The sequence below is a fragment of the Orycteropus afer genome, unplaced genomic scaffold (genome assembly GCF_000298275.1).
Source record: "Orycteropus afer afer isolate SDZICR_OR568_19922 unplaced genomic scaffold, OryAfe1.0 scaffold00163, whole genome shotgun sequence".
Lineage (NCBI taxonomy): Eukaryota > Metazoa > Chordata > Mammalia > Tubulidentata > Orycteropodidae > Orycteropus > Orycteropus afer.
In genome coordinates this window covers 292418-306359 of record NW_006921750.1, presented here as the reverse complement: position 1 = coordinate 306359, position 13942 = coordinate 292418, and the positions used below count along the sequence as shown (strand labels likewise).

General features: G+C 39.5%; 1 protein-coding gene across 1 annotated transcript in view; it reads left to right on the top strand.

The window, feature by feature from the left end:
* The first annotated feature begins 5041 nt into the window (after nucleotides 1–5041).
* DYDC1 (DPY30 domain containing 1) overlaps nucleotides 5042–13942 on the top strand; it is a 68546-nt gene continuing 59645 nt past the window's right edge. Inside the window, exons 1-2 of the mRNA XM_007946478.1 lie at nucleotides 5042–5188; nucleotides 5810–5911. Of these exons, the coding sequence (XP_007944669.1) occupies nucleotides 5042–5188; nucleotides 5810–5911 (249 nt within the window). The remainder of the gene's footprint in view (nucleotides 5189–5809; nucleotides 5912–13942) is intronic.

Here is a 13942-nt window from a genome sequence, read left to right as displayed (position 1 = left end):
CCAACTGACTAAAAGAGATCCATATTTGTGCTCATTCCAAAGAAAAGTGATCCAACAGAATGTGGAAATAATTGAACAATATCAGTAACATAACATGCAGGTACAATTTTGCTGAAAATAATTAAAAAATGATTACAGGTTGTGGTCGTTAAGTTTGTGTGTCATCTCAGCTGGGCCTGGTTGAGTGGCTGGGCAGCTGAATGTAGTTCTTTCCCATGGTGAGATTGGTAATCAACTCCAGGGTGGAGTCTACTGTGAGCAGCTGAGTAGCTGCCTTACGGATGTGGTCTGCTTCCTGTATATAAGGAGAAACCTTGGGGAACAGTCTCTAGCTTATGGCATGCTTGAACCCTGTATGTAGTCGTGTCATTGTTCAGCAGCCTGACATGCTACGCTGCTCTTGGGACTTTCAATGGACTTGAATCAATATGACCTGCCATGTTGTTTGGTAACATCAGGACTGCCATTTTGTCGACCTTGGGCTTTTTAGCCTCCATAGCCAGTAGCTGTCTGAGTGAAGGAGATTCCTCTAACTTCAGTGGACTGGGAGCAAGAGGCAGACCTGAAGTCCAAGGTTGAGGGGCTTTCACCCAGCCCCTAGAGCCTGGCACTTTGAACTCGGACTTAATGCCTCCAAACTGTAAGACAATTAACTCCTGTTTCTTCAAACCATCCCATTTGTGGTATATTTCTGTCAGAGTGGCACTAGATAACTGAACACACATGTACATAGGGAACTTCCAGAAATTCAAGACTGATTCAGAAGACATGAATGTGGCATATCACTGCTGATCTCAAAGGATCTTGCCTAAAAGCAGAAAATATCAGAAAGATGTTTACCTGTTTTTTATTGAATATGCAAATGCATTGGCTGTATGGATCACAACAAATTATGTTATTTTGAAGAATGAGAATTCCAGAACACTTAATTTTCTCATGGAGAACCTGTAAATATACCAAGAGGTAGTAGTTCAAACAGATTGGGGATTACTGCATGGTTTAAAATCAAGAAAGGTATGCATCAGGGTTTCGGGGTTATAGTCTTTAACCATACTTTTTACATCTGTGTGCTAAGCAAAAAATCCAAGAAGCTGGATTATATAAAGGAGAATGTGACATCAGGATTGGAGGAAGATTCATTACTGACTTGAAGTAGGCAGTTGACACAACTTTGCTTGCTGAAAGCAAAAAGGACTCGAAGCACTTAGTGTTGAAGATCAAAGTCTTCATTCAGCTTTCAGTATGGATTACACCTTAACCAAAAGAAAAAAAAAAAATCATCACAGCTCAACCAATGAGCAACATCATGATAAAGAGAGAGAAGACTGGATTTGTCAAGGATTTCATTTTACTTGGATCCACAATCAACTCCCATGGAAGCAGCAGCCAAGAAATCAAACAATGTATTGCATTGGGCAAATCTTCTGCAAAATCTCTTTAAAGTGTTAAAAAGCAAAAATGTCATTTTGATGACTAAGGTGCATCTGACCCTAGCTATGGTATTTTCAATTGCCTCATATGCATATGAAAGCTGGACAGTGAATAAGGAAGACTGAAAAAGAATTGATGCATTTGAATAATGGTGTTGGTGAAGAATATTGAATACATTGTAGACTTCCAGAAGGATGGACAAATATGTCTTGGAAAACTACAGCCATTTATGCTCTTTAGAAGTGAGGATGGTGAGACTTCATCTTATATGCTTTGGACATGTTATCAGGAGGGATTAGTCCCTGGAGAAGAACATCATTCTTGGTGCAGTAGAGGGTTAGAAAAATACAAGAAGACCCTCAACAAGATGGATTGACACTGTGGCTGCAAGAATGGGCTCAAATATAAGAAGTATTGTGAGGATGGCACAGGACCAGTAGGTGTTTTATTGTATTCTACATAGGGTCATTATGAATTAGAACCAACTCAACAGAGCCTAATAGCAACAACAACACTCTTTGAGCTGGGATTTCCAAGTAAGATTACTAGGTCACAGGAAAAATGCATATGTAATTGTTCTAGATTCTGCCACATTCCCCTATACCATTTTGCATTCCCACTAGCATTGCAAGAGAGAAGAGCAGTATTCAGGCTCTATGAATGGACCTCGGGATATCAATAATTTTATATAAAATACCAGGTATATTTGTCTAGAAACAGGACTTAGACACATTGGCATTCTGTCTCCTGTGATTGCATGGTCATTCCTCCATTGATGCCTTTTCTTTGCTTTTACTTTTACTGTTCTTTCATATCTTAGTTTGAATGTCACTCACCAGGGCAGCTTTCCTTGACTTTCCTGAGTGGATCAAATCCTCCTATTATCTGATCTGCATAGTACTCATTTTAATTTCACTTTTACATTTATTGATGTGACTACTTGGTTAATGTTTGTCTTCCCTACACATCTGTAAGCTCCATGAAGGCAGAGACTGTGTGTTATGTATTCCCAATATCTGTCAAGGTACCTCAATATATATTTGTTGAATGCAGACCAAAAAATGAAAGCCATTGCTGTCAAGTTGATTAGAACTCATGGTTACCCTATGTCTTATGGAGCAGAACTGCTACATAGGATTTTCTTGGCTGTAATCTCATGGAAAGGAGCTCTGATGGCACAGTGGTTAAAGCATTCAGCTGCTAACCAGAAGGTCAGCAGTTTGAACCCACCAGCTGTTTCATGGGAGAAAGATGAGGCATTCTGCTTTTGTCAAGATTTACAGCCTTGAAAACCTATGGACAATTTTACTCTGTCTTATAGGGTTGTTGTGAGTCAGAGTCTACTCGATGGTAGTGACTGGTTTGGGTTTTAATATTCATGGAAGCAGATTGCCAGGCCTTTCTTACTGCAGTGCCACTGGGTGATTTAAACTGCCAACCTTTCAATTAATAGCTGAATGCAAATTATTGATAGGAACTCAGCATATATTTGTTGAATAATGAACATACGCTTCTTGGAGGAGTCTGGATTCCATAAAAGATTAAAGGTAATTTTAAGGTAGTCTATTCTTTTAAAAGGAGCTCTGGTAGTATAGTGCCTAAGGCACTTGACTGCTAACCAGAAGGCTGGCCGTTGAAACCCAACAACTCCTCAGATGGAAGATGTGGCAATCTACTTCCGTAGAAACCCAAGGAGAGGTCGCTATGAGGTGGGTCCAACTCGACAGCAAATAACAACAACAACAACAACAATTCTTTTAAAGCACAAGGTATAGTGACTGATACTTTTTTTTTTTTAAGTTGGGTTGAATATTATTTCTGTTCATCTTCATAACCGAATAGAACATTATTGGGAGAGTGAACTTTACAGGGAAATTGGAAACACACATTCACTTGCCACCATAGGGAGCCAGCAATCAGCCCATGATTAAAACATACTCCTTGAAAAGCTAAAGGGGTTTCTCTTTGGTTAGGGGGACAAACACGTGTGCACACAGGTAATTCTCAGGTGGTGGGACAAGTGTGTATTGCCTAGGGAAGGAGGGACTACTTTGCTGAGAGATGATCTAGGTCTTGCAGGTGAGATGCTTTTCAAGCTGTGAGAGAGTGAGGGATCATCATGTGCAGAGTCATGGAGAGGGAAAAGTGCAGGGCATGACTAGCAGAGTGACAGGATATTCAGAGAATGTTGGGGCATCAGAGAAGTCTAGAGGAGTTTGAAATGAGAACTGAGACCAGGTTGTTTGGAGTCTAGTAAGCCGTTCTTTGAAGACTGGATTTTTGTTCGTAGACCTTGGAGATTCACAGAATTCTTTTAAAAAATGGCTCTTATTGCTTGGGACAAGAAAAAGCACATTCAGATTGAAGGCTCTGGAATCAAGAGTTGAGTACTACTACACTAAGCAAGGGAAATCCCACTTTTGCTGCTAACTATGTGGTAAGATTCAATACAATCCCCAAAGTGTGGAAATAGATCCAGTCCTCACTTTCTCATTTCCCAATCCTCATTGCCAGCCAGCCAAGTGACATACTCTCTTTTCAGCCTCATCCACACAGAACTATATCAGAGCTCACAAGTTAGATGGACACCATCCTTCAGACAAGCTGCCTATACAGCCTTTCTCTGATACCTAGCCACCTGGGGCCACATCAGAGCTTACAAGTTAGACAGTATCCTTCAAATAGGCAGATGTCAAACCCTGCTGGTTCTTACTGCCCCTGTGAGTTTGTTAATTTGCTGGAATGACTCAAAGAATCTTAGGGAGAGTATGCTATAATTATAACTATAGATTTATTACAACTAAAAAGGATATAAATGAAGAGACACATGAAGTGAGATCTGAGAGGAGGATCACTGATGCTTTCATGTCCCAAAGTGGGATGTGTTATAGTCTGTCATGCATAGTTACTAGCCAGGAAGGTCATCTGAGCCTTCTGGTTCAGGACTCTCATCAGATTACCCTTGTGGCCATGATAGATTGTATTAGGCCTCCTGAGGAGGCTTAGTTAACGTCAGACCCTTAGGTCCTTAGGTCATCCCTCTTGGTCTGATTAGACTTCACTCATTAGCCTCAAGTGTGGTCTGGCTCTCAAGAACCCAGAAAAAAGACCAAATTGCAGGGTGATTCCACACCTTGCAGATACAATTCTCACTGACACTATATGCCAGCTTTTCAATTCTGGACTGTTTACTTAAGCTCTTTGTTCTGGTTTTCATCATCTGTATGATGAGTGTAATGATACCCATTTTTTAGGTTGTGAGGATTATGTGAGACAGTGCATTGTTTACCATCTGGTGTTCTTGCAATAAATAATAATTTCAATAACAATCAGCATCCCTTTCATCCCTTTTGTCTCTCTCTGACTTGAGGGTTCATTAGGGTTTTGAAATTATTTTAGTTGTAGTGACTGTGGTAGAAGCTTTTTGGAAACTGTTAGAAGTTTCCTGGGGCCACCTTTCTTGGAACACTGATGGTAGGTGCCAATGACTGGTGATGGGGTATAATATATTGTTGGCCAGCTGGACTTTACTCTTACTGTGCCTTAATTGGAAATTTCTTGTACTAATGCAAACCATTTATTTTTTAGGCATTTCTATTTAGGAGTTAGAATGGAGTCCCTCTATCTTCAAAAACACCTTGGGACTTGTCTAACTCAGGGTCTTGCAGAAGTTGCAAGAATTCGTCCAGTGGATCCAATAGAATATTTGGCATTGTGGATTTACAAGTACAAGGAAAATGTAACTATGGAACAAGTGGTAAGTGTGGGTCTCCTTTAGAAAATGAGAAAAATAAAATAATCGATCCAAGTTGTCTGCTTTTTTTAAAGTTTAGTATTACTACTTTTTTCCAAAATAATATATTCATTCTATAAAAACTTTCATCCCTTTTCTCTCTTTCTGACTTGAGCACTCATTAGAGTTTTGAAATTATTTTAGTGGTAGTGACTATGGTAGAAGCTTTTTGGAAACTGTTAGAAGTTTCCTGGGGCCACCTTTCTTGGAACACCACTGATGGTAGGTGCCCATGACTGGTGATGGGGTATAATATATTCAACAATATATTATATGGTTGGTCAGCTGGATTTTACCCTTACTGTTCCTTAATTGGAAATTTCTTGTACTGATGAAAAAAGAAAACAATACCAGAAGACATTTATTTATATTTTTATGTGTTTTCATCTAGTCTTTTTCTACACATTTCTCTATAGATTTTGTACATACTTGTGATCAAACTCTATGTGTAATTTATATTTTTCAAATAAATAGACTATAATGTGTTTGACTCTTTCCCTATTGGTGATTTAAATGCTCTCAAGATTGTTTTTATAATTTTTTCCCCTAATTAATCATGTGATAATTGCTTTTAAACAATGCTAGAGAGAAAAGGAAATGGCTGAGTTGGAACATGAGAGAGAATTAGCTCTTTTGGAACAGGAGATGATGGAGAGGCTCAAAGCAGAGGAGCTCCTGTTTCAGCAGGTGAGACAAATAAGATGACTTTAGAAGTGACTGTGGAGTTAAGATTTTCAGCCTTGGTGTGATATAACCTGGACTTAGAAGAACTACCTTATTTATCTATGGCTCTCTATTATCTACTTTTATGTATGTGTGTGTTTTCTTTGCTGGAGAATAAGTAGCAGTGGGGTAGAAGAAAAGCTGAGTGTGCTGACATGAAAGCCAAGGCAGGGAGAGTGTGCCAGTAAGTCGTGAGTAGTCAACTGTCTACTGGAGGTTGAGTAAGAACAGGCCTGGACAGTGCTCACTTAGAGCATTGGGGTGGAGTAGGGCAATGCAAGGGAGATGGTGGGTGTAGGTAGTACTTTTAAGGAAATTTTCTGGAAAGAGAGTTTTTTTTTTTTTTTTTTTTTAATGTGTTTTTGCTTTTATGCTAATACTTGCATTTCTGCACACAAAATGCTAGGAGGGAATTTCTATTCATATTGGCAAGTATTTTTTATTATTATTATTTTTTATTGTGATTTAGGTGCAAATTTAGGTGCTGCCTATACAGCCTTTCTCCATTTTACATTCAACATTTTGTGTACATTTGGTTTCACTCTTCAATTACAATCCCCAACCCTAACCCGCTCTCCTCCTCTACCCCCCTCCCTGTGCCCTTCTTAGTTATGCACTCTTATCTGTCCAGCTTTTCCTCCATATGAGTGTTGCCCCTGGTGCCCCATGGCCAATTGTTCCAAGGTCTGTATCTCTGTAGAGTAGGTGGATGCATTATCCTGGGTTGAGTGTTCTGCATGTAAGTCTTATTTACTATTGGGCTGAGAGCCAGCCCTTGGGAGTAAGTTTTATACCAGGCCTGAAGTATATCCCAGGACCATAGTCTTGGGGGCCCCACCCAACTACATCCACCAGTAATTCTGGTCATTATTGTGTTTTTGGATTTTGTTCCATGTTTTTCCTCCCATTCTATCCAGGATCTCCAGTTTTGGTCCCTTTCTGAGTGGTTGGCGTTGGTCTTGAGGTCCATCAAGTCCTAGGGCTGATTGTTTCCAAATGCTCTTGGTTTTTTTCTTCACTCTTTTTTACTTCTGCATTAGCTGCATCTCAGATGGCTGCTCGAAAGCTTTTAAGACCCCAGTCACTACTCACCAAAGTAGGTTGTGGAACAAGATTTTTAAGTATTTTGTTGTGCCAGTTGAGTCTGGTGTCCCCCAATACTATGGTCCTGAGTGGGAAGATCCACTGGATTTCTCTCCCACATTGTCTGGATATCTATGAGGGTTTGCTTTATGTCAGTCTTCTGTTGCTTCTGTAATGATTGTGGATATCTTGTATCACTAGAATCTGTGCAAGATTATCCTCAACTGAATCTATCATTGGTTTAGAGTATATTCCGATTCTCTGACCCCCATCTGATCTTCTCAGTTGCCTATGTGTTTATCTGTAGCCTGGTGTTTGGTATTAATGGTAATGCAGTATTGTACATATACTGATATTAGCCTCTGTCATCTATATCTTATGTGCACAATTTGGTGTCCTTCCTTTCCCCAATGTTATCATGCTGTCACAGCCTCTTTCTATACCATCCCTCCCTTTACCCAACTCAGCATGTGGCCTCAACTAGTCGAAAATTATTTCTTCCCCTTCCCTCCCCACCCCGGTAACCTACAAAGTGAGTTCCCTTCCCTACGCAAACCCTTCCTTGACATTTACAGTAGTGGGCTTATACAACATTTGTCCTTCTGTGATTGACTTATTCCACTCAGTGTAATGTCCTTCAGGTTCATCCACATTGTGAGATGATTCACTTATTCCTTATTGTTCTTTAATGTAGCATAGTATTCCATTGTGTGAATGTACCATAATTTGGTTATCCATTCATCTGTTGGGCATTTAGGTTGTTTCCATCTGTTTGCTATAGTGAATTGTGCTGTGATGAACATAGGTGTGCATATGTCTGTTCCTGTCCTGTCTCTCATCTCTTTAGGATACATTCCTAGTAATGGAATTACTGGTTCAAATGGTATTTCTGTTTTCAGGTTTTTGATGAAATACTATACTATTTTCCACGATGGTTGTAACATTTTACAGTCCCACCAGCAGTGTATGAGAGTGCCAATCTCTCCACAACCTCACTGTTGTTGTTGTTGTTGTTATGTGCCATCGAGTCAGACCTGACTCATAGCGACCCCTCCTTGGGTTTCCGAGGCAGTATCACTACGGAAGTAGATTGCCCCATCTTCCTTCCAAGGAGTGGCTGGTGGGTTTGAACAGCCAGCCTTCTGGTTAGCAGTCAAGTGCCTTAGGCACTATGGTACCAATAACCTTACTAGCATTTGTTATTTTCTGTTCTGTTGAACTTTGCTGTTATTGCTGGGGTGAGATGATATCTCCTTGCTGTTTTGATTTGCATCTCTCTAATGGCTAATGATCACAAGCAATTCCTTATGTGTGTTGGATGCCAGCATATCGTCTTTAGTGAAGTGTCTGTTCATGTCCTTTGCCCATTTTTGAATTGGATTGTTTGTATTTTTGACGTTGAAGTGTTGAAATTTTCTATAGATTTTAGAGATAAGTCTTTTGTCAGATATATCATAGGCAAATATTTTCTCCCAATCCATAGGTTCTTTTTATCCTTTTGATGCAGTCTTTCAATACACATAAGAATTTAATTTTTAAAAGTTTTCAATCATCTACCTTCTCTTCCACCTCTTGTGGATTTTGGGTTATGGTTAATATTCTCTTTATGCCATAAATTAGGGCCTCTAGATTTGCCCGTTATATCTTTGATGAAGTTTATAGTTTTGGGTTTTACATTTAAGTCTTTGATCCAATTTGAGTTTGTTTTTGTGTATAGGGTGAGGTATGGGTCTTGTTTCATTTTTCTGCAAGTGGATATCCAATTTTGCCAGGACCATTTGTTAACGAGGCTATCTCTTCTGTGGTAGTTCAGTTTTTGTGTTATCTTGGCTGGGCCTGGTTGAGTGCTGGGCAGCTGGATATAGTATTCCCCAGGATGAGACTGGTAATCAACTCCATGGTAGAATCTATTCTGAGCAGCTGAGTAGCTGCCTTAGGGATGTGGTCTGCTTCCTGTATATTAGCAGAAACCTTGGGGAATGGTCTCTAGCTTATGGCACGCTTGAACCCTGCATGTAGCTGTGTCGTTGTTCCACAGCCTACCATGCTCTACTGACTTTGGGACTTACAACGGACTTGAATTAATGGCCTGCTGTGTGGTTTGTTAACATCGGGACTGTGCCATTTTATTTCTCGACCTTGGGCTTGTTAGCCTCAGCAGCCAGTAGCTGCCTGAGTGAAGAAAAGCCTGTAGGTCCAGTGGGCTGTGAGCAAAGGCAGAGCTGAAGCCCAAAGTCGAGGGGCTTTCACCCAGCCCCTAGAGCCTGGCACTTTGAACTTGGACTTAAAGCCTCCAAATTGTTAGAGAATAAACTCCTGTTTGTTAAAGCCATCCCATTTGTGGTATACTCCTGTTGGAGTGGCACTAGGTAACCAGAATACTTTCCCATTTAATGAGTTTTGGTCCTTTGCCAAAGATCAACTGTCCATAGATGGATGGGTCTATTGCTGGTTTTTTTATTCTATTCCATTGGTTAATCTCTGTATCATTGTACCAATACCACACTGTTTTGAGTATTATAGCTGTATAGTAGATTTTGAGATCATGAGTGTGAGACCTCCCATTTTGTTCTTCTTCTTCAGAAGTGCTCTGCTTATCCGAGTTCTCTTTCCTTTCCGTATGAAGTTAGTAATTGGTTTTTCCATATCCTTAAAAAATTTTGTTGGTATCTGGATCAGTATTGCATTAAATGTGTAGATTGCTTTGGGTAGTATTGACATTTTCACAAATTTCATTCTTCCTATCCATGAACAAGGCAGGTTCTTCGATTTATGTAGATCTCTTGTGGTTTCTAGCTCTGGTAGCATAGTGCCTAAGGCACTTGACTGCTAACCAGAAGGCTGGCTGTTCAAACCCACCAGCCACTCCTCAGAAGGAAGATGGGGCAATCTACTTCTGTAGTGATACTGCCTCAGAAACCCAAGGAGGGGTTGCTATGAGTCGGGTCCAACTCGACGGCACATAACAACAGCAACAACTTGTAGTTTCTTACCGTAGTGCTTTATAGTTTTTTTGTATAGGTATTTTGTGTCCCTGGTAAGATTTATTCCTAGATATTTTATCTTTTTTGTAGCTATTATGAATGGTATTGTTTTCCTTACTTCCTTTTCAGAGGACTCTTTGTTGATGTAGAGGAATTCAACTGATTTTTGTATGTTGACCTTGTATCCTGCCACTTTGCTGAACCTTTCCAGGAGTTTTTTGGCTGAGTCTCTTGGGTTTTCTATGTATAGGATCATGTCATCTGCAAATAGAGATAGTTTCCTTCCTCTTTGCCAATTTGGAAGCCTTTTATTTCTCTTTTTGCCTTTTTGCCTTGGCTAATACTTCCAATACAATGTTAAATAGGAGTGGTGATAGAGGGCATCCTTGTCTGGTTCCCATTCATAAGGGGAATGATTTGAGTCTTTCTCCTTTAACAATAATGTTGGCCATTGGCTTTGCATATATGCCCTTTGTTATGTTGAGGAATTTTCCTTCTATCCCTATTTTGATGAGAGTTCTGAACAGGAAAGGGTGTTGGATTTTATCAAATGCCTTTTCTGTATCGATTGGTATGATCATATGGTTCTTTGGTTTTGTTTATGTGGTGGATTATGTTTATTGTTTTTCTGATGTTCAATCATCCTTGCATATCAGGTATGAATCCCACTTGGTTAGGATATATTATTTTTTTGATATGTTGTTGGATTCTTTTGGCTAGGATTTTGTTGAAGATTTTTGCATCTATAATCATGAGGGATATTGGTTTGTAGTTTTCCTTTTTAGTGGTATCTTTCCCTGGTTTTGGTATCAGTGTTATGCTTGCTTCATAAAATGAGTTTGGAAGTATTCCATCTTTTTCTCTGTTCTGGAATAGCTTGAGAAGTATAGGTGTCAGCTCTTCCTGGGATGTTTGGTGAATTCTCCAGTGAAGCCATCAGGGCTAGGATTTTTTCTTGTGGGAAGTTTTTTTAATGACCTATTCCATTTCTTCCTTTGTTATGGTTCTGTTAAAGTGTTCTATCTCTGACTGAAATAGTTTACGTAGGTCTTGTGCTTCTAGAAACTTGTCCATCTCTTCTAGATTCTTGAATCTTTGAAGTACAATTCTTCATAATATTCTGTTAGGATCTTTCTTTTTTATTTCAGTTGGTTCTATTGTGATGTCACCCTTTTCATTTATTATTCTTGTTATTTGCCTCTTCTCTTTCTTTTCTTTTGTTAGATTTGCCAATGGTTTGTCAATTTTGTTAATCTTTTCAAAGAACCAGCTTCTTGTTTTGTTGACTATCTCTTTTTTTTTCTGTTTCATTTATTTCTGCTCTGATCTTTATTATAATTTCCTTACTTCTAGATACTGTAGGTTTCTTTTGTTTGTCTTTTTATAATTGTTGGAGTTGTTGAGTTAGAGTGTTGATTTTATTTCTTTTCTCTTTTTTTTTAACTTGAAAAAGTAGTATATTTATTATTTATTTATTTTAGGAGCTTGTTTTACATTCAACGTTACATGTGTATTTAGTTTCACTCTGTATTCACCATGTCCAACCCCAACCCAGTCTCCTCCCCTCCCTACCCAGTAACCCTCCCCCTGTGCCCGTCATATTCATGCAATTCCATTTCTCCTGCATTTATTCAATTTGAATATTAGTCCTCTGGTGCCTCATGGTCTTCTGCTCCAAGGGATGTATTACCATAGATTATGTGGGTGTGTCATCCTGGGTTGAGTGGTCTGCATGTACATCTTGTTAACTATTGGGCTGAGAGACAGCCTCTAGAGGTGAGTTCTACCCCAGGCACAGAATGTATTCAAGAGCCATAATACTGGAGGTCTCATCAGACCAATAATTCTGGTCATTATTGAGTTTTTGGATTTTGTTCCATGTTTTTCCTCCCACTTTATCCAGGATCTCCAGATTTGATCTTTTCCTAAGTGGTTGGCATTGGTAGCCAGGCACCATGTAGTTCTTCTGGTCTCGAGGGCCATCGTGTCCTATGGTTTACTGCTTCCAAATGCCCTTGTGTGTGTGTGTGTGTGTGTGTGTATTGCATTCTTCTTTGCTTCTGATGCCAGGAGACCATTAGCTGCATCTTAGATGGCTGCTTGATAGCTTTTAAGACCCTAGTCGCTACTCATCAATGTAGGATGCGGAAGGAGGCTTTTATGTATTTTGTTGTGCCAATTGAGTCTGGTGTCCCCCAGTACTATGGTCCTGAGACAGTAATCTGTTGATCTCTCTCCCATAGTGTCTGGGTGTCTGTGAAGGATTACTCTGTGTCTGTCTTTTTGCAGGTATTTTCTATCACTGGTATCTGTGTCAGACTAGCCTCGGCTGAATCTATCCTTGGTCTAGAGTATACTCCTGTTCACTGACCCCCATCTGACCTCTAAGGTGTTTGTGTGTTTATCTGTAGCCTGGTGTTTGACGTTATGGTAATGCAGTATTGTGGACACATTGATTGGTATTAGCATCTGTCATCTGTTTCTTATGTGCACAATTCACTGTCCACCCATTTCCCAATGTTTTCATGGTGCTCACAAACCTTTTCCATACATCCCTCCCTTTATCCACGTCAGCCTGTGGGCACCAACCAGCCAAAATCAATCCCTCCTCTTCCCTCCCCATCCTGGTAACCTACAAAGTAAGTTCCCTTTCCCAAGCAAACCCTTCTTTGTTTTTTTTTTACAGTAATGGGCTCATAAAGTACTTCTCTTTCTGTGATTGACTTATTTCACTCAGCATAACATCCTCCAGGTTCATCCACGTTGTGAGATGATTCACGTATCCCTCATTGTTCTTTAATGTAGCATGGTATTCCATTGTGTGCATGTACCATAATTTGGTTATCCACTCATATGTTGATGGGCATTTAGGTTGTTTCCATACCTTTGCTATAGTGAATAGTGCTGCAATGAACATAGGTGTATATATGTCTGTTTGTGCACCATCTCTCATCTCTTTAGGATATATTCCTAGTAATGGAATTGCTGGGTCAAATGGTACTTCTATTTTCAGTTTTTCAAGTAAACACATACTGTTTGCCACAATGAATGTACTATTTTACAATCCCACCAGCAGTGCACAAGAGTTCCAATATTTCCGCAACCTGGCCAGCATTTGTTATTTTCTGACCTGTTGAACTTTGCTATTACTGCTGGGTTGAGATGATATCTCATCGTTGTTTTGATTTGCATCTCTCTAATGATTGCAAATAATTTCTCATGTGTTTGTTGGCTGCCTAGTATATCTTCTTTGGTGAAGAGTCTGTTCAAGTCTTTTGCCCATTTGTGAATTGGGTTATTTGTCTTTTTGGTGTTGAGGAGTTGAAGTTTTCTGTAGATTTTGGAGATAAGTCCTTTATCAGATATGTCATAGGCAAATATTTTCTCCCAGTCTGTAGCTTCTAATTTTACCCTTTTGATGAAGTCTTTCAATGTGCATAAGAATTTAATTTTTAAAAGTTCCTAGTCATCTAGCTTCTCTTCTACTTCCTGCACATTCTGGGTTAGGATTGATAGTCTATTTACGTCGTAAATTAGGGCTCCCAGATTTGACCCTATTTTATCTTTGATGAATTTTATAATTTTGTGTTTCACATTTAAGTCTTTGATCCATCTGGAGTTTGTTTTTGTGTGTGGTGTGAGGTACAGATCTTGTTTCATTTTTCGGCACATGGATATCCAGTTTTGCCAGCACTATTTTATTTTTTATTATTTTATTTTACTTTACATTGATTTGGGTGAAGGTTTACAGGGCAAATTTACTTTCCATACAGCAGTTCAAATGTACTTTGTCTCATGACATTGACCACAGTTTACCACAATGCAACAGCTCCCCTCCCACATCCTCCCCATAGTTACCTCTTCCCTGTGTACATCCCTCCATGCACTCCTGCCCTCTGAGCTGTCTCCCTGTGCATAATCAGCCCTT